The sequence below is a fragment of the Ambystoma mexicanum genome, chromosome 8 (assembly GCF_040938575.1).
Source record: "Ambystoma mexicanum isolate Mex_15411 chromosome 8, UKY_AmexF1_1, whole genome shotgun sequence".
Lineage (NCBI taxonomy): Eukaryota > Metazoa > Chordata > Amphibia > Caudata > Ambystomatidae > Ambystoma > Ambystoma mexicanum.
The window spans coordinates 400,777,697-400,801,211 of NC_090929.1; the positions used below are offsets into that span (position 1 = coordinate 400,777,697).

A 23,515-nucleotide genomic window follows, 5' to 3' on the forward strand; every position below is an offset into this window, starting at 1 on the left:
TGTATCCACTGCTCTGGTTACTTTGCAAGGCTTTCAGTACAAACGGGGGAGACTTTTTCAACGCAGGAATCCATTATGAACCCTTCATGGAAACTCGACTTAAAGGGAGCCCTCCCCAGGATCGAAAATGGTGGCCCACAAAATATGTCTCTTGCAACAAAACCATGTCCGGTTTGAATTGCTTAATGTGTGATGTTGTCAATCAGCCAATTCACATTCCATGATATACAAGTTATTAGGGGTTATCCGCTGCGATGCCAAGACCTCAGTTTCAGTTTTTGACTCAGTGACCCCCTACCCATTGCTGTGTGTTATTGTTATTAAAGTATATGTAGTTATGCTGGTGAGAATTATAGAACCTGTAAAGGAATGGTTTGGGAGTTCTAGAATCTTGGGGGGTGATGAAGAAAGTTTCAGAGGAGTTTGTTTCGAGATAAAGTGTGGTTCATATATATGTGGCTCCTGAGTCTTTAATGAAGATCTGACATGTCTATAACAATGGCGACGAGGGGAAACGAATCATAAGGGAGAAAGAACATAAGGGAGAAAGAAACACTGAACAGGGAAGAAGAAAAAAAAAGAGGAACGGGTAATAGACAGCAAACAACGAGAAAATAACGGAAAAGAAACGAAGAAAAAAGACAAAAGACGGTAAGGCGCATGCAGTGGGTAGGGTCAGGAAGCAAATAAGGTAGATAATAAGGGCAATGAAAGTAAAAAAAAAGTAATATTTATGCAAACAAAAAAAAGTATAAAGCACCATTTAAAAGGAAGAGGTAACAGCACTTACAGAGAGCGAGCCGGAAAGCTCAAGGCTGTGTGAAATGCAGAAATAACAGGGAAAATTAGAAAAAAGGACCCGCATACCTGAAGTAATGTGCAGCCATCTTGGGAGATAAACACCAGGTTGCATAGCAACCAGGATCGAACGACGAGGAATACAAAAAACGGACATTGAAAGAAGGGGACAACTCAGTTAAAGCTTTTGTAACTAGAGGCCAATAATTCAAGAGACATTGTTTAAACGCAGGGCAGTTCTCTTGCATCGGTGCACTGAAAAACTGAATGTTCCTTTGTTTGTAGCCCGTATTTCTCAGAGGGTGCATAGGGCACTGGCACCACCTACTGGATTTCGTATGAAATAAAGATGCAATAATAAGCCATAGAGTGCATACAATAGACTAGCACTAGCACTCATACCCTGATGCATATGAATAAATAAAGCAACAAAAACGAATAAATTGCACTCGTGAAACAAATAAGACATCATTAAATATTATACTGAGAATATGGAAAGAGGACAAGATAACCAGATATAACAAAGAGTAAAGCAGAAAGTATGTTTGACACAAAATAATAATCAGACATACAAGAATAAAACAAAGACAAGAACAAATCAAACAAAAGATAAAATAAGCAATAAAGAAGTGTGAAGAAAACAGACACAAGAATCGAATACTGAAGATTAATACTGCAATTTAACAACATGTCGTCTGACAATGCAAATGGAGACTCAGCTCCATTTGGCAGCAGGAGCACTATTAGCCATGAACCCATTAAATTATTTAAGACGGCCAAATCCCTTTAGGCTAGAACCACAGGATGATCAAGGTCAGAGATGGCAGGAATGGCTGTATGAATTTGAGAGATTTCTAAGAGCAGTGGGAAATGAAAACGCTGTTAACAAACTGGACATATTCATAAATATAGTTGGTAATGAACTAAACACTGTCATAAAAACAATACCCACAGAGGAAAGAGCCACATATCAACTCTTAATAGCAGCTATCAATAACAAGTTAATCATTCCGACAAACAAAGATTATGAGAGGTATATATTTAATCAATGCATACAAGGCCTAAATGAATCCATTGCTCAATTTGCATTGAGACTACAACGCAAAGCAGTGAATTGTGATTTTGCAAACTACAATGGCAATGAAGCAATAAGGCTGAGAATAATTGAGGGATGCGTATCGCCTCAGTTCAGGAAACACTTGTTGAAGAAGCCACTTCCTCTAAAATAAGTTTTAGAGTTAGCAAGAGTATATGAAAGAGTTGATGCTCAAGCTGCGAATATTGAAAATCCAAAGAGACTAGACTCTGTTGCTGCAATAGGGCAAAGTGTACCATGGCAAGGAAAATATTCAAATGGTGTGGGGGCAACAATGACACACCAAGATGGATGGAATAATCGAAGAAATCCAATTGAAAGACAGTGTTATAGGTGTGGATTTGAATTCCCACACAAAGGTCCATGTCCTGCTATGGGTCAACTGTGCTTGCGATGTGGACAAGAAAATAATTTCCAGACAATGTGCCGGGAAAGATTAATAAACCCTGCATATGGAGCGAGTGCACAGATGAGTTTAAATCGCAAAAATGATGGTCAAAGAGGTTTCAACACAAGACAGTTCCCAGAAAAGGAGATGGCAAAGTCAAGTGGTGTGTCTGGAATATCTCATTCAGTTCAACAACAAGGGTTTGTAAGAGCAATGGACAATCTGCAAATAGAGATGCTTGAACAAAGATATCAAGGACTGGAATTGCGTATGGAATTGTATCAGCATCAAAATCAAGATGGAAAGCAGATAGAAGATCCATATGAGAACCCGTCACTAAAAGAAGATGATGGAAATAAAAATCAATATCAATATCAGGAATATGATAGATACAGTAAGGAGTATGTGAGAATGATACATGATAATGGAGAGGAGAAAACAGCCGTAAAAGTCACTGTGAGACTAGGTGGTCATGAAATACCATTTCTGGTGGATACTGGCGCAACTGTAAATGTGATGAGTTACAAGGCGTACGGGGCAATTGCGACGTTGTATCCTTTAAAACCATCAAAGGTTGATGGAAATCATATTTCAATGGGGTGCTAAACAACCATTATCATCAAAAGGGCAATTTCAATGTGATTTAATTCATAATGGGAAATGTGTAACAGCTAACATGCATGTTATAAGTACCCGGCATGGGGAGATGCCTCATCAGTTGTAAAGCCGCTACAGAATTGCAACTCATATCTGTTAAATATGATCAGGTGGAAAAAAATACAAGGATATCCTTCAAAGTGTCATAAAGTATATGCCCTTGCAGAAGAAACAATGGATCTGGAGAAAATAAAAGAAACATTTCCAAAATTGTTCGACGGTGTAGGAAAGCTTAAAGATAGAATGATTCATTTGCATATTGATCCGACAATACATCCCATTCCTCAACACCCCAGAAGGATTGGGTTTCACTTGCAAGACAAAGTATCTAAAGAGCTACAGCAGCCATTATACAATGACATCATTGAAAGAGTGGAGGGTGGTCCTACGCCATGGGTGTCCCCATTAGTGGTAGTCCCTAAAGCGGATGGTGGTCTTTGCCTATGTCTGGACATGAGAATTCCCAATACGGCAATACAAAGAGAGAGACACCCAGGACCCAACATTGAGGACATGATGATTCGTTTAAATAAGGCTACCAGATTCACAAAATTAGATTTGAACCAAGGGTATCATCAGTTAACAATTGATCCGGAATCAAGACCCATGACCACTTTTACAACACATGATGATTTGTAAAGGTATTAGAGACTGAGTTTTGGCATCTCTTCTGCGGCAGAGATATTTCAAGAGACAATAAGAAGAGTTATAGCACCGGTAAAAGATTCATTTAATTATAGTGATGATATATTGGTATACGGAACAAATCAGAGCCAACAAGATGAGGCATTGGAGAGAGTGTGTGAGATTCTTCAAGAACATGGATTAACTCTGAATGGTCCAAAATGTGAGGTAAACAAAAAGAGTTTAAAATTCTTTGGACACATATTCTCAGAAAATGACATTAAACCGGACCCAGGGAAAGTAAATGCTATACTAGACCTGGAGTCTCCTAAGGATGTAGCAGAAGTAAGATTGTTTTTAGGGATGACTGGGTATTGTACAAGATACTTACCGAATTATGCAACAATGACTAATGCTTTGAGACAGTTGCTAAAGAAAGATACTCAGTTTCAGTGGAAGGAGGAGTGTATGGCAAGTTTTGAATTGATAAAGAAGGATTTAGCAAAGGAACGGCAACTAGAATACTTCAATCCTGAATGGGAGACTGAAGTCACAGTAGATGTGAGCCCAGTGGGTCTGCGTGCTATATTAGCACAAATAGAACCAGGAAGAGATAATGTAAGACATGTTGTGGTTTATGCGAGTCGTGCCTTGAGCTCTGTGGAACAAGCATATTCGCTAGTAGAAAAAGAAAGTCTAGCAGCGGTATGGGCTTGTGAGAAATTCCATCATTTTGTAATCGGAAGACCATTTACTTTAATTACAGATCATCAGGCTCTCTTGTCTTTTTTGGTAATCCCAGAGTTAAAATGGCACCAAGAATTGAGAGATGGGGAATTTGTCTACAGGAATATGATTATAACATCATTCATAAACCGGGAAAAGAAGTGAATCCAGCAGACTACTTATCAAGACATCCAAAAGAGGGGCCTGAGAATGAAATGCAAGATGAAGCAGAAGAATATCTGTCGTACCTATCACTTAATGCATTAGGTATCAATAACTAAGGAGATATTCTTGGAAAGAAGCAAGGAAGATCTGACAATTCAAATGGACATTAAGATTACCAATGAAGGTAAATGGAAGTGCTGGAGTAAGATTCAAGTAGAAGGAGAGGTGGATCAAAAAGGTCTCGAGAGGATATCCAGAGTGAGTAATGAATTGTCTTCAACTGAACAGGGGTTACTGCTGAGAGGAAATAGGTTAGTAGCACCAAAAAGTTTGCGTAAAGCACTTGTCATGTTAGCTCATGAGGGACATCGGGGAGTTGCAAATACAAAGAAAATTCTCAGGAATCAAGGGTGGTTTCCTTATTTGGATATCATTGTTGAGGATGTCTTACAACACTGTCTTGCCTGCCAAGTGACTATGTCTGAACAACATTCTCAACCTCTAAGAGTGGTGCCCTTCCCCCAATTGTCCTTGGAATAGAGTGGCACTTGATTTCTCTGGTCCACTTGAAGAAGGAGGATATCTTCTAGTAGCTATAGATGAATATTCACGTTTTCCATTGGTCAAACATTTGGCTTCTACTGCTTTTCACCATGTTGCAGTGGTTCTAGAAGAGTTGTTTAGTGAATGGGGTGTCCCGAATGTTGTCAAGACAGATAATAGACCACCATTTCAGAGTCATGAATTCAATAAATTTGCTACTCATTAGGGATTTAAACATAAAAAAAATCATACCATTATGGCCACAAGCTAATGGTATGGCTGAAAGATTCATGGATGCATTAAAGAAAACTCGACAGAAAGCGTTAGTGGATAACATGTCAATGCCCCAAGCAATATCTCAAATGCTGAGAAGTTATCATAATACTCCTCATGAAATGACTGGATATGCACCCTCTAGTTTGATGATTCGATATAAACCTCGAACCAGACTCCCACAAATAGAAGATTACACACTTGTCGAGGATGCTGAAATCAGAGAAAGAGATAAGTTAAGGAGGAAGAGCATTAAAGAATGGACTGATCTCAAGAGACATTCACGTGAAAATAATTTAAAGGTGGGAGATTCTGTTCTAGTGAAACAAAGACAATGTAGAAAATTGGATTCCAGTTACAAGCCCTCGCCATTGAGGATTGTGAGGATCAAGGGTCGCATGGTGACTGCTGCAGGAGAGGAATGTGAAATAACAAGGAATGCAGATGAGGATGTAACTAAGGTGTCTGAGGATATCACCTTTCCTTTTGGTGATGATGACCCTATGGATTCTGATAATTGTTTAGAAAATTCTTTGTTAGTAAAGTCTCAGGGTCATGTAAATCCTGAAGTACAGGATCTATTTTCAAGGGATCGTCCTTGTAGGGTGAGTCGGCGACCAACCCGTTTAATTAAGCAGATGTAACATGAGCCTGCTAATTTGTAAATACAAATTTACTTGTTATATTTCAGGGATGAAATATGATGATAGGTATGGGGGGGTTGTTGTGTGTTATTGTTATTGTTATTAAAGTATATGTAGTTATGCTGGTGAGAATTACAGAACCTGTAAAGGAATGGTTTGGGAGTTCTAGAATCTTGGGGGTTGATGAAGAAAGTTTCAGAGGAGTTTGTTTGGAGATAAAGTGTGGTTCATATATATGTGGCTCCTGAGTCTTTAATGAAGATGTGACAGGTCTATAACACCCATGACACTAATTCAACCAGGGCCTGATACATGTAGTGTTTCATGGGTAACAAATAGGAGACCTCTTACCCATGGTCTAACGTGAACAACACAACTCAGAAACTCCCCCATCACACACTTCCACAAAGAAAACAAAATTCCAAAAATGTTGCCAGTTCATAAATAACTTTCAAAAATGGGATTTACTGGTTACAAAGTTCCCAAATGAGTTAGTAATTTTACATTAGGGATTGTAAACTAAAAAGGTTATAATTGCTACAGTCATTTTTTAAAAAGCTGGAAATGTTTCCTTGGTAGTTATAACAAATTTGCAGTATGTGAAAGTGCCTGAATAAATGATGCACAAACGTTGGTCGCCATATTAGTCTACCTTTAAAAGAGAAAATCACAAAATATCGAACTAATTGAAAATAAGATGCTGAGATGAAATAATGCATGAGTTTTCATAGTCATATAGATGGTAAAAAGCTAAGTTTGCAACATATGTATTTGTAAGCTCTAAAGAAGCAAACGGTCTGTCAAAAAAATACGCTGAATGGTGTCAAACACGAACCATGTTATGTGGATAAAGAAAAGAATGGCAAATGCCACAGTCCCAGTGGTAGAAGTGTGCCAAAAAAAGCAGTGGAACTGTGACTCCGGCAGGGGATAGCGTAGGCTGTAAGGGAGCAACATGCAACACATCTTTCATTGGTTGCAACCCTGCTGGTTGACAGCCAATCATGTTGAAACAAATTTCAGTTTAGCTGTAACTGCTATTGGATGGTAGAGAAGGGTGATTTAACTTCACAAAGAACAGTTCCTGAATGGTTTAAACGGTTATAAAATGTAGTGGAACTGTCAACAGTAAAAAATAAAAGTAGTGGAAGGCCACTCCCGACTGTTCCCGCTCATTTCGACCACTGCGCAGTACGCCTCCAGCCTCCTGCATTCACCTGCCAACACACTGAAGCAATGACCCTCACATTTATCCCATTTGTATTCAGTTATCTCGCATAGAGAGGCAGCATGGATCAGAAAACTGGAGACATGGGCATTGAGCACAGAAAAAGGTTTATCAGTATGTGTTCAATTTGCGGTCCTCTATGTCTCGTGGCATTATATCTGCAAGAGGTTGAAGCTCTTCCATGCAACCTGCCTGGAATGGTTGCTTTTCTGAGGGTTGTGGCAAGTGAGGTCCTGCTACATGATAACCAGTCTGGAATAGGCAGGTGGTCTCAAAAGTAGCTCAGCCTACACAAGAGGTCTTTCTTGGTGCCCCCACTCTCGCCTTGCAGCTTTCAGCGACTGTCTGGCCACTTTTATACTAGCTAGCTCTTTGTACCTCGAAGTTTGAATGCCTCCCACCTTCATGTGGTGATAATTCCAAAGGGTAGTTCCCAACCACTTAACTGGTGTTGCGACTGGTTCAAAGTTCAGTCTTCATAGAAGTAGCCATTTCACCACCAGAGCGGGGAAAATGGAGTATCTTGTTGTTTAAGCCCTGACTTGTTAGCTCACTGACTTTGTTGGCCATCTTCATCCCTGGCATAAGTAGGGAATGGCTATACATGATAATGCTCATCACAGGTTCTGGCCAGACCCATAGAAGTAGCCTTGATGCGCCGAAAACTAGTTGGTATGGGCAGGGAGTTATAGACTGCCCAATCAGCATCCAAACCAGAGTGAGGTCATGAGTGGACTAGTTATAACTGGATAGTCATTCAGAGTTTTAATCATTCAGGTCCTCTGATAAATGGGCTGGGGTCTCCCTGACCCAAGATTCTGTGTCTCAAAAGGGGATCTGAAGCCATGCAAGTGAACTACCACTGGAACTGAAGATCTCAAGCACAACAGGCTACAGAGGGACACCTGGAAGCTGTTGCTATGGCACGTGCGGCCAACGCTAACTCCTGGACAGTGAAGCTATGCTCTCTATTGACCAGGGGAGGCTTACACAGTGTTGAATCAGTGGGGTCAGTGAAAGCAACTGGTTCTTTGCACTTCATTTTCATCTCATCCCCACAGCACTTGCGTAGCCCATGGGCCTTTTTCTCCCCCCCTGCATTTTGCCCCTCCCCTGAATGTCACTTAGCCCCCTGGCCCCACCAGTCCCCTCCCCTTTTCCACCTCTTGTTACTGCACTTGCATGATCCAAATGTCACAAGGCCTAGTAGTATCATTATTGTTTTTATCTCCCCTGCGCCCCCACCGACTTTTTTTGTCTTGTGGTGCCTGTAAACACTGTTTTGCTATATTGTGTGCCTTATACATATTCAATAAATAAAATAAGTACAAATACATTGGCCATCCCCTAGAAACTCCTGAAAGCTGTGGGTCTATAGCTGGCCTGCAACCTCTGGGGTGGTGTCTCATCAGTGCCTGGACACTTTGTAGCTTTCACAGCAGCACAACTGCTTAACCCATTTAGGGACCATCAATGTTTGTGGTATTGCTGCTGATGCTCTCCACCAGGTAGTGGGGCCTTGCTAGAGCAGAGCTTCTCCATCTACCTTCTTCCGTGCTGGCTGACACTTGCTGGGTCACAAGGACCAAATTCTGCACCTGCTGCATCATCATCGCCTACCTTCCTTGTGGGTGCTGCACAAGAGGTCCTCGGTCTCTGGAAGCCTAAAGTCCAGCTTGGTGCTCCAGGATCAGTGAGGTCAGGATTGGAGGATGACACTTCCAAACCAGTGGACCCAGCTATGGAAAGAAGCCATCTCTGCACCCTCATCCCCAGGACTCTCAACACAGCACCCATCAGTGAGAACTGTTATCGCGAATGGCTCTGACTTACTTGGAGTTGTTGGTCTTTTTTTTGTGGGTTTCGATGCACCCAGCTGCATACCCTTTTTATGGAGCCCCGGTTCACTACTGAATTCAATAAATTCAGCGCCACGATGCCTCAGGGCTGCTGCACACTTTATAAATGTTAATAAATAAATAAAACCCTTCCCTGCAGCTACCTTTGCCTTACCTCTGGTGGCAGAACTGAGTAGAGGAATCTTGTCTGGGATCCCCTTAGACAGATTGAATTGGTAGCTGCCTTTTTTCATCTACAGGAAACCTGCAAGTACTACCTTACAAATTGTCGCTATACAAATGCACTTGACTATTGTGTTGAGCCCCATTGAATCCTATGGGAGAACTTTGTTAACTATTCTAAATACCCCCGAAGTATCCTACACGGTGTACTTGCCTTGAGCTCTTGTTGTTCATGTGTTCCTAGGATAGTATTGAATTACTTAAGTTAAATTCCCAAATGTTGGCATTCTTCATAATTTTATAAAGCTGACAATAACTCGCCTTGTCCTCCAAATTACACCCTCCAACAGTGTATTACTTAACCACTGAATTTTAATGTGGTTGGTGTCCCCGACTGGACCCCTGTGTTGTGATGTATGTGTATATATAATTGTATTTACTTGCAGTATCTTTAGCCCAATGCATGAAATCTATTGCATGACATCCGTTTTGTATGTTAACTGTCTTTACATCAATCACCTGAACTCCTCGGTCTGGGCCTTACTGCTCACAGACTCTGCCAGTAAGAGATTTGGTTATACTTTGTGTAAACTTTTCACATTCACTTAGGTTCACTTCCCAGAACCCTACACTACTAGATATTCTGGAAAACCCTCCTTACAGCAGTTTCCAATTCCCCAGTTGCTGAATTGCGTGTTTCTTCTTCCTCCTGAAATCTGCCTCTTCTTCAGGAGCAATTCTTTCATCCACAAGGGGTTGTCTTTTAGGTGCATTTCAGCCAGGCATTTGGATTCTCCTCGAGGTGACCTTTGGGTTCTCCTGCCTTTTCTTCGCAGTTAAAAGGTTCCAGAGGTAGCAGCCTGACTCTTCACAGGGGAGCACCTCTGTCGCTTGTGATGCTTCCCATGGGTGACCCTCACGTGCAGTGCTGGAGCCTTATCTAGTGGCAAGGAAACAAACATATCCAAGAATATACGCTCATCAGATTACAATTTCTCTTGCCATAGAGTCTTTTCTTGGGGCAAATTCATTTGTTTTCCAACCCATTTTCTCCATTCTGAGTCAGAAGCGTGTCCTGGGACTGGTTCTATGTCATTTCATCATCAGGCATTTGAAAGCCTGCAATTTAAAAGTGTTTGACAGTTCATCAAATCTTTTCATCCCCCGCCCAATCCCCCCGTCCTGCACCTATTTCTATCTATACCCAACCCCCCCAATCACTTATCTGCCCTCTACCCCCAAAAAATTTCGATGAACTGTGAAACACGTTTAAACTGCAGGCTTTGAAATGCCTGACGATGAAAGAACGTTGTCCCCTGGGACTTTGGCCTTGAAGACTGTTCAGGGCTGTAGAATGAGCAGACTGTCCATTAAACTGAGCAGTTTCACTGAAGCGATCTGGATCTCTATGTATTTCCACCTGTTAATGTAAATAGGCTATTGCAGCTAACACAAGGGGCTAAAAAATGGGGCATAAATATGCAGACTGTTTGCAGGGGAGCTCAGCAATTGTCGCATAGAGTCTCAGTCTGCACAACAACCCAGGAATCCTCAAAGGTTTACTGCTGGAACAATGACTGCCCAGGCAACTGCCTCAGGGCTGTATCCTCAGCGGGGAACATGGATACTGAAAACCACCCTTAAATGAAAGAGTCTTCAGGGTCAGTCACTTATCCGTACTATAGAACTGGCCATGCATGGCCATTCGGGGCTGAGCGGCCATTCAGTGCTGCACATTGGGCACACTGGTGCTTACATTGTCGTCTCGCAGCCTGAATGTTTCTTTCCATTGCAATGAGGTTACCTTATTGTGGCATGAAGAGCTATACAGAATACAAACATAATTTACTTTTCATCTAGGGCCAATTATAACCAGACCAAAGACTAATCCCGATGGGTGTACAGATTGCATATCACAGTACCGCGCTACTGGTAAAAGACACCCGCCCAAACATTAGCTAACCACACCCTGTACAGAGCGCTTTTGAGTTGGCTTAGGAGCATCACAATCTTTACTCAGAAGTGTGCATCTGCTGTACCATACGGAGACATGGCAGGTATTTTAAGCATACATATCTCCCAGGATTGTTCGAAAATGATCTTGAGTGACCTGTGCATCCAACGCTTCTAAATCGCTTTCTTAAAATACTCCAAAACTGCCTTTTAATCCCAGTGCGTATATATTAGCTGAACACATCCTCTTCTGTGGTGCCTCGCTTTAAAAGATAGTCCATATATAAAGACAAACATGCATTCATAAAAGTGCAAACATGGGCCTGCCTAACTCCCTCCCTGCATATGCAAATTCCGTTTCACTTTGCATTCCTCTTCCTTCATCCTTGCTCACGCTATTCTTCCCAGCAAACTAAGGGCTGCTTTCCCAAGGCAGGGGAACAGTATGCCTTGGACAAGGATTCGGTTCTCTGAAACTACTACAGTGATGACTCAGCAGAGTACAAAAGCACTATAACATAACACCCAGACAAGCTTGCCTGGGCATTTTCTGGACATGCATAAATGGGGGTTAATAGCCCTAACTTAATGGAATCAGCATTTTTATGCTGTAGCGAGTAATTCGAATAAATCACAGCACAAAATCATCACACTTTTACAGCATAGCATAGTGGAGAGAAAAAATAATCTTTAATACTAATAAAAACATGTGATCTCGTGTTTTGATATAACCCGCTTTAGATAAAACAGAATTAAAGGCAATATTACCCAACGTAACACTTTTTTACATCTGATGTCTACTTAATTTCCAGTGAATTTTAGTGATAAGGAGTTTATTATTTGCATAGGGATTTTGCTAAAGCGCTATACGTAGAACATTTCCATACAATTATCACCCAAATGAAGTTGGTACTCATTTATTGTCCTTGGAAGGAAGAAAGGCTGTGTTGGCTTTGCCAGGATTTGTACCTGGGACCTGCAGCTCACACACAGATTGCAGCGGTGAGCCTTCAATCCGCTGAGCTAGCTTACCGGAATCTTAGCTTATCATGCCTTTTAAAGACCCTACTAGTGAAACAAGCACGAAATAAATATGTAGCTCTCATGCATTGATGCAGTGCTCTGTCTCTTATTAGTAAGCAATGCTTCTAGCAGCCACATACAGCCTCATTACGAGTTGGCCCCTTCGGATATAAAGTGCCAGTAACAACGTATACCAGCACCTTTCCAGAATGGCTAACTGCAATCTGCCAGTAGGGGCTCTGATCTACAGGCGGGCCTGACCTGCCGGTGGCAGATCAATGCCTGAATCATCAGCACTGTTACTAACGGTGCCGGTGATTCAGGCAACCCCATCCCATGGAGTCCTAAGGGACTCTATGTTGTGGGGAGTTACTGACATCTCCGCCTCCTGTGATGGTATTACCCAAATTGACCTTTTACAATTGACCTTTTGTCATAATTGACCTAATTATAGTGGTCCTAATTGACATTCTGCACAATTGACCTTTATATTATTTTTGTTATTTTATATATGTATTGGGTTAGTTTTGGATTATAAATAATATAAGGGTATTGGGTGGGGGGCTGGAGGGGTGTTTGGATTGGGTGGGGTTTTACGGGGGGTTCCCCCTGCATATATTTACTAACTGACCTTTTAAATTAGGTCAATTCTCCCGAGGTCAATTCTCCTGAGGTTAATTGTGGAAAGGTCAATTAGTATACATCCCCCGTAATATCCCGGTAATACCAGGATATCGGCGGTGGAGAGGGAACAGTAATTCCCTGGTATCCCGCAGGAATTACTGGCAGAATACCGGGGAACTCATAATGAGCCCTATAGTCTGAGCACAGAATAGAACATGTTCAGATGTTAAAGGGACATGTTTTGAAACAGAGATGATAATTAGAATGACAGAGGTTCTTTTTTATTGCATGAAGTATGTACTTACAGATTTGTGTTTCGCTGATAAATTTACCTAATGCGTCCTCCTAATTCCGTCCGCCTCTTATTCTGTGAAGCCAAAACACTCATCCCTCTGTTCCTGTTGTCTACATTTAACAAGGATTTACTAGTCGAAAAAAAGGACTTTGCTTTGCCATCTGCCTCTGGCAATGCCAGTAAAAGCAGTGAAGAGTGTGGTGATTAAGCACGGTCAAGCTATGAAACACCATAATCTCTACCTATTTGGATAGTTCAACCATCCCAAACCTTTTTCGAGATTTGGGCAGGGTGTTACAGGGGAGTTCGGGCTTGCAGGCTCTATAAGGTTTGCACGGTTGGAGCTCGTCGTCTGCCCCCGAACCCAGGGAATTTTGATGCTAGCTTAATCAAAGCAGGGTTCGTTTTGCAGCATTAGAACAATTCACCACATTGGCATCTTAAATGCCCCAGAACAGTGTGATGGCAGTCTAAAAAGAAATAATGGCTTTGTTAGCCAAGTCAAATTCATTATAATGCAGGCAGGATGCTTTCCTGAAGCAACACTGACATCATATTCTTTATAATGGCATCAAACAATTCCGGGGCACTCCAGACACATCTACATTGCCACCGAGACACAGTGATGCCAGTGTCAACAAATACGTGTTATGCAAATCATTCTCATGCTAGTTTCTATGTTGCATCCAAACAATTGGGAGGTCAGCATTAAACCAATGCTGGTGTTGCCCCCATAAACACATTATGCCAACATGATAACATGTTTTAATGGAGCTACACTAGCATCACAGGTTATTAAAGTGGCATTGAAATCATCTGGGAGAATGTAGCCTTATCTATAAGGCTACCAGAAAATGTTAATACATTTCCTAGATTGCCCCATTTAAACACATGATCAAAATGGCTGCTTGGTTGCCACCCTGTTGCCTTCATTGGCCTTGAAAATGCTTAATTTCCCATTTCACTTTCCTAAATTTGCCTCTTGTCCCTCACTTTACTCACAACATTTTGCTGTGTCACAACCAACCTTACCTGGTTTGCCAGATGACACTCTGATTGTGCCCAGAAGTGCCTCTTGCCACCACCCAGCTTTTCCTAATATCATTGTCTTTTCACCCGGAACTACCCCATTGTCCCTGATTTGTCCCTATCAGTCTCATTGTCCACAAGAAGGACCCAGACTAAGAAGTGCCATGTACACAAGGTTTGGCTTGTTCCACTGCTGCTGTGAGATGAACTCAAGTCTGAACTTGACAAGTTGTGTTTGAATGATGTCATTGAGCCCATGGAAGCTGCTGAATGGTTGTCCCTTGTGGTAATTGCAAAAAAGGGGACAGCAACATTAGGATGTGTGTAGACCACAGATCCCTCAACAATAATATCTGGGTGGATTGACACCATTACCAAAGATGCAAGAAATGATCACCCTCCTACACGGTGCTAAATACTTTTCCACTATTTATTTATCTAGCGCTTACCACCAGGTTGTGTTACATCCACAATACAGATCTTTGACTTCTTTTGTTATGCCGTTTGGCACATACAGTTTTAAAAGGATGCCGTTTGGGTTGGCATGTGCTGCAGCAGTTTTTCAAAGAGTCATGGAGAGATTGTTTAAAGGGTTGTCTTATGTTAAGTGCTTTCAGGACGGCATTCTAGTGTTCACCCCTCATCCTGTGCGTCATGAGGAATGTGTGGGTGAGGTGTTGAGGATTTTGGGCCAAGCTGGTCTCACTGTTAAAAAAGAGAAATGTAAGTTAAGAATGACGGAGGTGTCGTACCTGGGGAATATTATTGACTGGCAGTGCATCAGGCCAAAGGTTAATTTGGTGGAGGCAGTACTGAAGGCCCCAGCAGCTCAGAACAAGGATGCTTTAAAAGCATTCTTGGACTTAGCCGAGCACTATTCAAAGTTTGTAGAAGGCTTTGCCACCATTTGTGCCCCCTTGAGGGAAGTTCATATGGGGCACGGAATGTGAAGGAGCGTTCTCCCATGTGAAGAACAGCATTGCCAGCGCTCCCACTCTTAGCATGTTTAATCCCTGTTGCAAGACCATCCTAGTGATGGATGCCAGCAGGGTAGGCCTTGGGGCTGCTCAGATTCAGGAGGCCAGGGAATGTGCAATTGTGTTTGCCTCCAGAGCCTTGTAAGGGCCGGAAAGGAATTATTCCACTGTGGAGATGGAGGTGTTGGCTTGTTTTTGGGCCGCCAACCACTTTCATTTTATTTTGTGGGGTTTGCCATTCATCTTGAAAACTAATCATAAGCCCTTATTTCAGGCATTGAGTGGAAAGAATGTGTGTGGGCTCTAGCCCTCCAAGAGTATACATTTTCTGTGGTCTATGTGCCAGGCTCCAGGAATGTTGTGGCAGACTGTTTCTCCCATCTTCTTCTTCAGAGAGGAACCAATTTGTGAGGAGGGATGGTCCATGATTGCAACTATTGGTCAGGATGGAGTATTGGACCTGGCCAAATGGCATGTGGAGAGGCAGACAAAGAGATGGCTATGGTGCGTCAGTTTTTGAAGGTTGGCTGCCAAAACGAAATGTTGGGGTATATGCTCAGTTCGAACAGGTTAAAGAAGAACTGTGGATGGATGGTGAAGTTTTGTGCAGAGGTAAGAAAGGTGTTCCTCCAAAGGGCATGAAGAGTCTGATTCTTGAGATCACTCACAAAGGACATCGAGGAAGGAATATGATCAAGAGGGTGAGAGAGGCATATTGGTGGCCAACATGGATACTCAAGTGGAACACCTAGTTAGGCATTGTGTCCCATGTGCATCCAGCGATAAGTCGCATGTGGTGACAAACCCCAATTGTGTCCCATGAAAGTTCCCGCCAGGCTTTGGGAGAGAGTAGCCCTGGATATTATTGGTCTGTTACCTAAGTGTTATCAAGGGTAGAGATTTATTTTATACTTATGGACTAACATTGCAAGTGGCCTTGTGTGGGGTGGTCAGGGAACACCACTGCAAAGTCTGTGGTGGATTTTCTTGATGCCATTTTCAGAATGGAAGGGTTTCCTTCAGTGTATTGACAGACAATGGTGTGCAGTTCAAGTCCAATCTTGTGGCTGATTATTTGAGAGGGGCAGCAGTTCGTCATGAGACTACAGCTTTATACTATCTGCGTCAGAATGGCATGGTGGAGCGTTTCAATAGGGTGGTGAAAGGGACGCTTCAGTTAGCCAAATTGTCCAATTTAGAAGTTGAGCGTTTGATTCGTGACATGCTCTGGGCTTACAGGACCACGCCCCATTCCACTACAGGCGTTATGCCCTTTGTGGCACTGAAGGTCAGGAAACAGTTGATGAGCTGACCCCAGAATGGCAAGGGACCTCTGGTCCAGTTAAAGTGAACATAGAGGAACTTGTCAGTAGAGCAAAGAAATGCCAGGAGAAATGCCAGGAGCGATATAAGCGCTTATATGATAGTAGGAAACGTGTGAATATGGATCAAGTTGAGGTTGGTGACCTTGTCAGGGTAAGAAACCTGAGAGTGAGAGGTGCAGGCACTCCATCTTTGTCTGCTCCCAGGAGGATTTGTAAGGTTAAGGGTAGTGTTGTTGTGTTTGAGGATAATACAAAATGGAGCTTAAGTCAGTTGGTGAAATGCCATAAGATGGAGCGCAGTGTGCGTGAAGGTAGTGGAGTGGTGCACCAGGCGGTACAACAAGAGTTGTCCGGTAGTGGTGGTGAAGGTGGTGCAAGTGGAGATGTTTCCGTGGTGTCGTAGGTGGAAGGTGAGAGGAAGCCCGTTGTAGGTGCAGGGAATTATGACCCCTCGGTCCTAAGTGACAGTGTTGTGGCAGGTCAATGCGCAGATCGTGCGGAGGGTGATGTGGCGAGCAGCAGCTCTGAAGAAGGAATTTCCGGAGATGCACATTGAGGTCAGCCTGCAGAAGCACGAGGGGCTGCGAGCCGGACAAGAACGTTATGGTGCACGTGTGCAGCGACCACCTCTCAGATTTAAAGACTATGGGCCATAGTTCCCGGACCGGCAAACTGCGAGTTGTGCTCGCGGGTGCCTTTCTGCCCGCCAGGTGCGACCTGGCAGGCAGAAAGGCACCCGTGAGCACAGAATGTTGGATGCATCTGAACTCCCCATTCCCATTCAGCGCTATGCTATGGGGGCGAATGGGAATAGGGAGCATCTTTTCCGGCACCCGCGAATGGGCAATTACCGGATCTGACCGGGTCATAATGAACCGGTAATTGCCCATTCGCGAGTGCCCTGAAAATATTGTCATCAGCCTACCGGTTTTACCGCCAAGGCTACCGCCAAACTTGTAATGAGGCCCTATGAGTTGAATTTGTTTAGTTAAGGGGGACGTGCATACAGGCATCCTCAGCAATGAGCCACCCGTCTGGAGGCTGGTGGCTGCCTGCTGCTTCACCGTGCAGCGGATCACGCAGAGGCATCCTTTGAATGCCTCTATGCTATGCGCTGCATGGAGGACAGGAGAGAGATGGTTGCCTTCACCAGTGAAGGTGCGGCACCCATGTTGGGAGCAGGCTTATGGAATAAATCCCTTGTTATTACCAGTCTGCCTCCTGCTCACTGATTTCACCACAACAGAGGCCATGGGGAAGCCAAGCTCAAAACATTACGCATTTGCAGTCCTTCACATGCTGGCATTGTATATTTTAGGCACCACAAGGCAAGCTTAATAACGTGCACACCAGTACCATCTTGTGCCTGCATGGACAGCATCTGTATCAGGCTTCTGTTTGCACCTGGCTGAGGATTGCATCACAAACACACATGAAAGCCAACGGGCATGCACTGTCTCTACAGGCACAGAATGATACTGCCCTGAAGAGCTCGCCTTCCAGCCAGGCCTCACAGCTGATCAATTCTGTAGCTCTCCAGCTGGATAAGAAGCTTCCTTTTTCCTGTTCCTTAATGCCCGGGATGGGGGGTGGGGGGGTGCTTTACTCCACCATCCAATATGAACAGGCGGCCACTGCTTGCCAGTGGAGAAACAGTTTACGATTGAAAGTCCTCCCTTTTCGGGAAAACCTAATTTAGAGCATGTATCTCTGTTAGCCTGTGTAGATGTTGTAGTCCCGCTGACTGAAGTTTAATTCTCAAAGTATGGTCAACATGAACATGGAACCTGAGAGCTTGTTTTTGCTGGTCTAGGCCAAACTGAAGCTCTCACTCTACCATATAGTATGGGCACGCCCTGTGTCCAAAGCACACGCCTTGTAGTGTTTTGTTTCCAGTTCCTGAAATATCAGTCTTAAATTAGGACTTTGGCTGAAACTTTACTTTCTCTAATGACAATCCTAATGAGCTCTTGTATAAGAATCATGGCGTCCGTGCTAATCCAAAGTGTGTGCCATATACTGCTTTCAAGACGCTGAAATATCAGTTACTTTAGACCAATAATTCCCATCCTCACTTACCTACAGTGATTAAAGTTTGGATTCGGCAGACAAATCAAATTGTGCTTAAAGGCCTGTTACATGTGTGCTGCAGTAGGTTCTAGACAACAGCCCTTGCGGTTTCTCAATGACCATTGGTCTCATTGACCTTGAGGGGCATGGCTTCTCACTTTTCATAACATTACCATTCCAGGCTGGAGAGATTGGGGTTGTCCGAGTGGAGTTTTGTATTCAGAGTCAGGGGTGCCTTGAGTCTCATGAACAGTTGCCAATTCCAGCATTCCTTTGAGAATCCATCCAATTCAAACTCGCCATTGAGAAAAAGAATGTTGGCAAATGGAATATAAATCAGGAAGGGCTATAAAAAGGGGAAAAATCAGGGCGATGGTGTGTAAAATGGGGAGGTGTGTATTGAATATGGAGAGTGAAACCGCACCCCCATAAGCCCCCATTAAAACAGATCTCAAAAAAGAAAAAGGAAATTGGCAATCATTAAAAGTCAATTCGAATTCAATACATGCGACCTTTAGTCTCCTTCAGTTTAGATAATTATGCTAAGCTTACCTCCCTTTCCTGAGTGCATTTTATTTTATATTTATTTCATTTTTGCATTATCAACCTGTCCATAGTCATATTTTCATTTTGAAATGTTTTAATTGCCACTTTGGCTCAACCCAAGCCCACTTGGCATATACTGGCTCTGTACATTTTCATCCCCTAAAATTCATCCTTGAAATAAAAAAAGTCTAATGATCAAAATTAATCTGGGTGAGCATAACCGGCTGAGTGTAGAATGTTCCAGTCTGTCCTCTTCTGGATACAAATAACATGCGCGCAGGCGCTCCCCAGGTTCTCACTGCACTCCGGGAAGCCTGTAAGAATGTGGACATTTGAACAATGATCAGCGAAACTGTTAGAAATGGGATTTTTTTTTTTCGACAGGGCAAGTGGGCCTCATTAAGAGTATGTTGGTGCGGTAAAAGAAATGATGGTAATAGAATTACTGTCACTTTCACTGCACCACCATAGCACAGGTTTGTAGGCGAAAGTAGAGGAAATACTTCCTCCACTTTTCAGGAGGTACTTTCTCCACTTTATCTCCAAAAACTGTAGAAACTACCACTGGCTGAATTACCACCAACCCCAATACTGTTCAATGTGACTACATAACAGGGGATAGCACCAACTCGGAATCAGGAGCGTTTCACACAAGTTTCAAGTTATCCATATCCTGGTGGTTATGGTAAATGTGTTTGGTGGTATTTCTGCCAAGCTGGTCATTGGGCCCTGTGCTAGATGGTCTGTGACAAGCCTTCTCCGGGTCATTTCACATATCATATTCATTTATGCAATTATTTGTACACAGAAATAGTACTAAACTGCATTCTTGCCTTGCAGATATAGAAGATATTTTTATTGACGAGAAGACCATCAGCCCTTTGTTGATCATGTCTGAAGACAAGAAAACCTTAACATTCGTTCCTAAGAAACCAAAGAAATACCAAGACTGTCCAGAGCGATTCAATTTCTGGCCAAACGCCTTTGCCACAAAGAGCTTCCAGGCGGGGGTCCATGCTTGGAGGATAAACATTGAAAAGAGTGTGGCTTACAAGGTTGGAATTGCATACAGCTCAATGCAGCGCAAGGGCTCTGAAAACGACTCGCGATTAGGGTATAACATGGCCTCTTGGGTGTTTTCCCGCTACGACAAGGAATTCCGTTTCTCTCATGATAGCCAGAACCAAACAGTGGAACTTGTAAAATGTCCAAAGCAGATCGGTGTGCTTGTGGACATGGAAGGAGGAGAGCTGCTTTTCTATGACCCTGGTTCCTGTGTAGTGCTCTACTCCCACCGTGCAATGTTTACAGCCCCTGTGTTTCCGGTCTTTGCTGTAGCAGATGATTGTATAACAATCACGTAGTGCTCACCATGGAAGAGACTAGAGTGAATGAAAGCCTAACAAAGATGATTGACCATTCTGAGTTTCAGTGAACAATCTACCATACTCAGACCATTGCGAATGGATGGAGCGATTCCTGGGAAACCTTTGTATTTGAAGGGCAGTTGCCCAAATAATTCAGAAAACAGAATGGGAAACAGAAGGAACATGTACCTTTTTATTGTAGTATTCAAAGATTAAGCTATCCTTTCTGTTAGCCAGTTCTAGACTGTTGAATTCTCCTTATAATGCATTAGGTATTCAGTTTTCATCTGAAATGGACAACACCCCATGTGGAATGGGTCAAATTGCCTTGAGGTGGATACAAGCAGGGGACAAACAACAAGATGGGACACATTGTGTTAGAATTTAGGAATGGTAAAATGCGCCACAGGGGTAGAGGTGCACTGTGAAAGTCTACTGTACACTACATATTTTAAAAAAACTTCATGAAAGAAAGCATATTTAAAACAGTCATGTACAGGTTTCTCATACCATCAGGCATCTTTTTGTGGAGGTCAAAGAGCCAAAACGTTGTCATTAGTTAAACGTGCACAATTTTTCACCAGCACTAAATGGAAGAATTGAACAGAGGGAGGACATTTTACTTTGAATGTCACTGAAGGACAAGGTCTTTATCAGGGATCGGGTCTCAAAATGAAGATGCATTTTACCTACACTTGGCAACTGCTGTGACCGCAGCTTAATCAGGAAATTCCATGTATTGCAATGCAAATCCTACAATGCACGTCACCGAACACTAGACACTTTAATCCTTTCCATTTCCATGGCACAATTTTCAGCCAATGTGGATTTATTTTTATTGAAACTTTGCCTTTCTTTTTAATGCTGTTGTGTTATTATCAACAAGGTTTACGAGGAACTTACGCTACCATTAGAATTGGGGGAAATTTTCCTGACCAAAAGTGTGGATCACAAGTTTTTGGTAATGCTTGGGCAATATACAGTTTGCAGCCTTTTGCCATTAATATTAACTTCTTGGTGAATGCAATTTCATTTCACAAGAAAATTAAAATGACTTCAAAATAATACATTTTACATAGTTAACACAACATTTTTAATTTAAAAAATAATGTTGCTACTGTTTGCTTTAACAATTCCAACTTTATAAAACTGCATACGAATTTTATAGCATGTTTAAAAAGTTGCCATTGTTTATTAAAAGTTATAAATCACAATTATAACTTTTGATAAAGTTGGGCTAGTTATTGTAAAGGTTGTATATAATTTTGAACATTTTGGACATTTTCTTTAAATGTTTACAGGTAGTAACGAGATTGAAAAATTGAGTTGTTAGACAAAAAGATATTAGGTATAGCGAGGATTAGGTTGTTAATCAAAAAGATAATAGATATAGCGATGATTATTGAAAATGTTACATTTGTTCAATGAAAGGTTACACAGGAATAAGTGGGGCGTAGTTGAAAGATACATATAACCAACTGATAACTTTCAGTAGGAAGCATATATTTATTCAATACTATAAAAAAAAACGTTTAAACCTCTCGGGAGGATATCTCAGGGGCAAAGTACTCACATTGGGAGCAAGACGACACAGAGCACCACAGGTTTGATCCCCAGGTCCGTGCTTAGAAACCTCTGGGTATTAAGCGTGTTATAAATAACCTATAATATCATTCACGAAAACACTAGAATATTTGGAAAGTTGTGCTTGTTAATGTTGAATAGTTTGATTTAAAATTATAAATAAAGCTAATATTTTCTTGATCCAAGGGTATGGTTGTGAACACATTAAATAAACTTTGAAAAATATTGGCATTTAAGTTAACTTAAGAATAATGTTTGTAACTTTCAAAAAAAGTGTTGAGAGTGTTAACAGGTTAAACTTTACTTCTATACCATTTCAAAAAGTTCAGATTGTTAAAAAGTATTACAACTGTCACATACATGTGAAAAAAACAGTTGGACATTGCATGGAAATGTTATACAAGTTATTTGGAATTGTTTAACAAATGAGCCAAGCCCAACTTCCTTTAGAAATGTTAACATTATTTCAAATGTTTTCACTTAGATTCACAAACTTCTATAACCAACGGATTTCGATGACGATTTGTGTGGGCTAGGTTTTACTTTTGCACTTGTGTACTGAATTATTACTATTTTCGTTTCCTCACATCAATATCTTTGAGACAAAAGCTAGGAATTGTAATCACCTCTGCACTACTATGACATGGGTATCATTGATTTTTGAGGATGCAGTGCTTTTGCAAAAATGTGATGTCCCCAATTCCAAAACTGTCATTAGGCTCCTTTTTGCACTGAACTGATGCAACTGTGCCTTCCTTAAACAGATGTGTTAAACATTATTACAAGCCCAATCCTTCTGTTTCCTTCTCTAGTGAATTACCTTTTTAACGTTTTTTGTTAGGTTTTGCAGTAGACACTTTGGGCCTGAATCATGGAATAATATGTGTGGAAAAAAAGGGACTTTGCAGACTATTCCGAGTGCAAAATCCCCTGCGTCAATTCATGGAATCGACTGTGCAGGACATTTCTGGACCTTGCTGGGACTCCGCGACACATGTCTTGCTTTGCTCTGCGAGCAGTCGAGCGCTTTGTGCGAGACTCCACCCAGAGTGTGGGCTGGGACTGCACAGAGATTTAAATAGGGGGCGGAACATGCATATTCCCAATTCTCCACATAGAATGAAGAAGAACAAGGCATTACGTGGGTGTGACAAGGGACGGCCTGCTTGAGGAAATCATATTCCCAGCACCACGCAAGAACAAGCATCATCATGGATCCGATCGCACAACATCATGTTGGGGAATCAGCACACAAAGCTCCGGATTAGACTGCCATGTGAAAACAGGTGTAAGGCCCCAATCGCATAGAAATCCCTGCATAAAGGTAAAGTCGGATAGGGATTTTAGGGTTGCATGGATGCAGATGGGATGCCGTTGGCATTTAGGGGTTCACGTATACAGAGTAGAGGGGTGCAGCCGCAGTTTAGGGGGATTCGCACGCAGATTGACCAGAGAATTACCTGAGTTATGGAAAATGGTACGCATGTTATCGGGGTGCTGTTAACAGTTTTGGGGGACCTCAGGCAGTGTCACTGGGGTGCTGACTTGATTGCAGGGGC

General features: G+C 42.3%; 1 protein-coding gene across 2 annotated transcripts in view; it reads left to right on the forward strand.

Annotated features, from left to right (window-relative positions):
- The window catches only part of BSPRY (B-box and SPRY domain containing), a 191,505-nt gene extending 168,750 nt beyond the window's left edge, over window positions 1–22,755 (forward strand). For both annotated transcript variants that reach the window (XM_069609895.1, XM_069609894.1), the window contains exon 6: window positions 19,846–22,755. In XM_069609895.1, the coding sequence (XP_069465996.1) occupies window positions 19,846–20,369 (524 nt within the window). In that variant the 3' untranslated portion in view covers window positions 20,370–22,755. The remainder of the gene's footprint in view (window positions 1–19,845) is intronic.
- The last annotated feature ends 760 nt before the right edge of the window (window positions 22,756–23,515 follow it).